The 5,369-nt window shown below is 41.3% G+C and overlaps 1 protein-coding gene across 1 annotated transcript; it reads right to left on the bottom strand.

Annotated features, from left to right (window-relative positions):
* Positions 1-1,340: 1,340 nt before the first annotated feature.
* LOC134453891 (olfactory receptor 51G1-like) lies at positions 1,341-3,577 on the bottom strand. The gene is made up of 2 exons (XM_063204639.1): positions 3,495-3,577; positions 1,341-1,479 (listed from the first exon to the last, which is right to left on the bottom strand). The coding sequence occupies exons 1-2, from the start codon at positions 3,575-3,577 to the stop codon at positions 1,341-1,343; spliced, it is 222 nt and encodes a 73-aa protein (XP_063060709.1).
* Between the last annotated feature and the right edge of the window lie 1,792 nt (positions 3,578-5,369).

Below are 5,369 nucleotides of genomic sequence, written 5' to 3'. Positions count from 1 at the left end.
ACTGGCGTAGACTAATGCTCTGAGTGTAGGCTATGCTGCGTCGCACTTAGAACAGGCGGGTCCAGGCGGCTGTAGCCTCCTGGCGCTTGACAGGTAAAGTGAGCAAAGAAAGGAAAAGGGTATGATTAGCCATCTGCGGTCTATTATCATGAAAATTTCATGAAAATGAAATGCTTCCTATTGGTTTTCGTCTCCGGTGGTATTGTAGTCACATTTTATTTTTTTTGACGAAAATATAAATCAATATCGTTATATTTTTCGTACGAACGCATGCTGCTTTTTTCGTCATCTTTTTATTGTCGTCAGGGGAAAAACAATCGTTAACGATAATTATGACAAATATTTCATCACGAAATTAACACTGGTCTCTAATTGAAGGTTCTCTGGTTCTCTGTGAAGTAGCTAGAGCTCGCTATCTCGATGTGTGTGTGTGTGTTTTTTGCAGGGATAATGGCTGCAGAGAAGTTATTGCAGACCTAGCAGAAAACGAAGAGGTGAAATGTTCACAGGTTTCAACCTAGGGCATTCCCTGGCAACCAGGTTTTGGGATTGCTGAACCTTATTATGCCCTGGCGATTTCATAGTCAGAGACATTGCCGCTGCTAAGGGTCAGGAGCCCCCCTTATAATTAAATAATAATAATAATCTACTACTAACTAATAAATACATGTTGAGTAATGTTATTCAATATTTTTTATGACATTTTTTAGTCAGTCAATCTCAATTTAAGAGGCCCCAATTTTTGGGGGCAAAGTGGTTGGTGCTCCAAGCACTGGTTAGTGCCCTAGGCACTCTGCATACTCGGCTTGTGTCTAGCTGCGGCCCTGGTCAGAGAATTTCTGCTCTCCTAGTTCCAGTTAATGGTCGCCATTTAAGTCTATGAACTCCACATCTGGAAGTCTAATGAGAGCTCAAAAGCCCGCATAGCAGTGCGTGTGTAACTGGTGGTGATAAGGTGGACAGTTGTTTCACCATTAATGCCAGTATGTAGGGACCCTTTCACACCTGTGTTGCGCTGAGTGTTTCATAAATTAATGTGTACACTAGAATGTAAAAAGTTGCTTCAACTGTGTCACATTTTATTTATTAAAGCCGTTTTTTGGGTATCAGTCTCTACACAGCTATATGTTTGGAAAAGACAGTTAGCCTAGGACGATTGTTTTCAAACATCTTCCTCTGAGCAAGGAGTTCAGAAAATATTTAATGTCTTGACAAACATTTTTTTTTTTTTTAATGTCCTCATGGTTTTAACTTCACAAAAGTTACAGTAAGAAGAGCTTCCAATAACCCTTTACACACAATTTCCTATTGATGCATTGAAAATGGATGCAAACTAACAATCACATACTTCTGATTGCTTTTGTGAATCTTTGTCGAATTTCCTTTGTTTTTATACCATACACAATGGGATGTAAGAGAGGAGGAATAAGGATGTAATTCATTGACATAAAAATGTTCACTTCTTTGGGTAAGAAAGAACTGTAGCGGTTATAGAAGAGACCAAACAATGACACAACAGCGAAATTCACAAAAATGATTATGTGTGGAGAGCAGGTTTCAAACACTTTCTTTCTCGCAGTTCGTGACCATTTAACACATTGACTACCAGCGGTGTTTTCAGAATCATGTCGTAGACTCCCAGCGTTCTAAACCATTTTTAGGTGTTTTTTGTACAGTCATAGCATATTATGTGATAGGGCCACCGAAACATGCTATGGCTCATTTGAAAGGTGAGCCTTTCACCTCTTAGTGCGTGAAAACCGCATGTCTCTACGTGCTTTTATTGCCAAGCTATCGTGAGTTAAACAAAGGCCGGTATCTGCCCAAATCACCATGGAAGGGAGGTATCGAGGCTTTTGTCAATCATGCGCCGTTTCAGAATCTGGCGCTTCTTCTTCTTGTTATGAAATGAATCTTGCGCTTTTTCACGGAGACCAATATATACAAGACACACGTCTCTCCTGTTCTGCCACCTCCCCCTCCAAATGTATCAACCAACCAAGCGCATTTTCGCCGGAAGTACGTTTCAGTTCCTTGTGTAGGCTACAGTCTGTTCCTGCACAACTAGGCTAATCTTTGCACACACCACACGAAACGGGTCGTAGTCACACCACCACACGCAGTAGGCAAAACATATTCAAAAACACGTCACTAAAGGCATCTAGTCCAACGTCAACAACAAAATCCGTTAATCGTATGCATTAATGTCTCCGATCCTGTGGGGAAACAGCAGTGCTGTGCGATGCATGCGTGCGATTCCCTGATTGTCGCTCCTCTGTCGGCTCGCTCCCACTAGCCAGCCTATCGGTCCCACCGCCATATAACGGAGCTAGTTATCTTTTTGATGTTCGTTTTTTGTTTCTAACCCTAACCCTAACCCTAAACCTAAACCTAAACCTTACCCTAATCCTAAATTGCTTGTATGTGGCAGTGTATGTTAATACGTGAAATATAATCGGGTGGGACTACACGTCCGGGAGTGATAGAAACACCTGGGACTGCACGTCCGGGAGCGATCTCAGTTGGGAGTGTCCATCTACCACCGCATGCGTGCTACTGTTTACTGCTAGCTTCACCGACAGTAGCAGCCAGCTTCTCCTGTTCACTACGGCGTCAATTTCATCATGGGGGTAATAAAAGAACAAAATGAAGAATCCAACTTATCTGGTTGCCGATCAAATCCGAGGTAAGGGTATTAATCCAATCACAGTTCACAATGTGTAGGGCAGTAGGATCTGGCCAAGGTTTGCATTATTCCCCAGGTGTGTTCAGTCGAAGTGAAAGTGTTGTCTTCTGTACTAATTATTTTGTGAAGCATATTATAAAGCGCCATAGAGTGGACGCTCTAAGGAAACAACATACAAGCACGATCCTTGTGTTTATAAAGATGACAGCATCGCAGACACTTGTGTAGGCTACACAGAGGGCGCAACAGTGACGTAACCGACGCAGACCAACAGTTCCATAGGCCTACAGTAGGCTACAGCTGTGAAAAATATTGTTGTGTTGGTGCCGATCCTGGAGTTGTGATTAAAATATCCAGATGATGACACAAACTTTTGACTGTCATCTTTGTCTGTTCTACTTATCACAGAGCTCCCAAAATCACACACAATAAGCATTTAAGTGTCTAGTTATGAAATATGCAATAAAAACTCAAAAACGGGTTTTCCAGTTTTGGGAGCCAACGCATGGGAAGTAAAAACGGGTTTTCCAGTGGTTTGGGAGTCAATGTGTTAAAACTCAGCATTATAATTTTAACATAGGACAATAAAATGAGCAATACTGGCAAGGCTGCGATAATGATGATGAGAATGATACCATAGAGGTTGCTCACTTGCCTTTGAACGGTGTTACTGCTCAAGCATGATAAACCAACTAGAGCTAAATTGTCACAATAAATCCTGCCAACATTGTTCCTACACTGCTGCAGTTTGGAAGTCATGACTATCTGAACAAGAATTAAAGTTGCCGGGATCAAGATCGCAACCAGCATCAGCTGCTTAACTTTCCATGGTGTCATGACAGTGTGGTATTGCAAAGGCCTAAATATGGAGACAAATCTGTCATACGCCATCACTGCCAGCAAACAGAAGTTAAAAGCTCCATAACATGTGATTATAAAGGCTTGAGTGAGACATCCTTTATATGAGATAAGAGGAGTAATTGTTGAAATGTTATTCATCACCGTCGGCCAAACAGCTGTGCTACCAATCAAACCATTTAAGACAAGACCAAATAAAAAGATGTACATTGGTTTGTGGAGGGAGGTATCTAGTAATACCAGTAACATAACAATAACACTGGCCAAGACAGTGGCAAGGTAAGTCAGGAAGACAAAAGACAGTAGTACATATCTCATAGAGCCCATGCCTGCATAAACAGTCAGAGTTAAAGTGTCGCTGGTGAATGTTGTATTGATCTCCTGAGGCATCTGAAAAAGATATTCAGAAGCAGCCATAAATGTATTTTCAGATATACATCAAAATGATTCAAATACATGAAGAATCAGTAATCCTTTGCTTATTATATGCAAACTAATTATCTTCAGAAGTATTGTCACACAATCTTTCTGTGGTTTCTGTTGCGGTCCTTATTGCCAGTACCTGTCGAGGGTAGACTCTTAAGACCAGCACAGCCACGATCATGACTTCTCAAATATGGCCTTGGGCGTCAGCTCTCCCTGTTTTATAGTTAGCATTGCCATGTTTACAATAGGCTACCTAACAGGAAGTTCATTTGTATGGTATGAACAACATGCCTGTCATGTATGCATGTTAAACACCTTTTACATGGGCCATAGCCTACTGTATATTATTTACGGTATTTTGCACATACTGCTCTGCTACTTTTTAACACAATTTATGGATACCTTTAGCCTACATGTAACATATTTACTGGGCCTCAGGTTGGGCATCAATACTTAAAAAATATATATATATATTTTTTGGTCTTTTAGACTTTATTATTGACAGGACAGTATGACAGTCAGAGTGACAGGAAATGTTTGGGAGAGAGAGACAGGGAAGGGTCTGCAAAGGACCACCCAGCTGGAATTGAACCTGGGTCGGCCGCATAGTAGACGAGTGCCCTACCGTGCCTTAAAGGATTTATCCGGAGTTGGAACAAGTTTGCCTGATTTTTGCATGTTTGGGATGAAATACAGTCACTCTAGAGCAAAACAAAGGCAAAAGGATGCGTTTTGAGAAAGTTTGATAATATCACGTTAGCCTCGTTAGCCATATCAGCTATGCAATATGATAGAATGCGGGCATCGTTTTTCGGCGGTTACACACATTTCAAAAACACAACATTTTAAAGTCTTGCACAGCTCAAAACAACGTCAAACGTACCTCATAATATGTTGAGGGTATCCACACAAACCGCAGTGCCCAAAGTCCTTCATGTATTCTTGAAAGGTCTGCAGAATGTGTTTTGTGAAGCTACTACCTTGAGAATATCTAAATTACGGTCAAGTCAACTATTTGACACTGAAGTCCACCAAGTAGATTGCCGAGTGCGTCGCATCATCAGCTGTGGTTACTCGCTATGGAAAGAATCATAGCTGATGATGCGACGCACTCGGCAATCTACTTGGTGGACTTTAGTGTCAAATAGTTGGCTTGACCGTAATTTAGATATTCTCAAGGTAGTAGCTTCACAAAACACATTCTGCAGACCTTTCGAGAATACATGAAGGGCTTTGGGCACTTCGGTTTGTGTGTGGATACCCTCAACATATTATGAGGTACGTGTGACGTTGTTTTGAGCTTTGCAAGACTTTAAAATGTTGTGTTTTTGAAATGTGTGTAACCGCCGAAAAACGATGCCCGAAATCTTTCATATTGCATAGCTGATATGGCTAACGA

This window comes from Engraulis encrasicolus, chromosome 8 (assembly GCF_034702125.1).
Source record: "Engraulis encrasicolus isolate BLACKSEA-1 chromosome 8, IST_EnEncr_1.0, whole genome shotgun sequence".
Lineage (NCBI taxonomy): Eukaryota > Metazoa > Chordata > Actinopteri > Clupeiformes > Engraulidae > Engraulis > Engraulis encrasicolus.
This window is presented reverse-complemented; position numbering and strand designations above follow the sequence as displayed.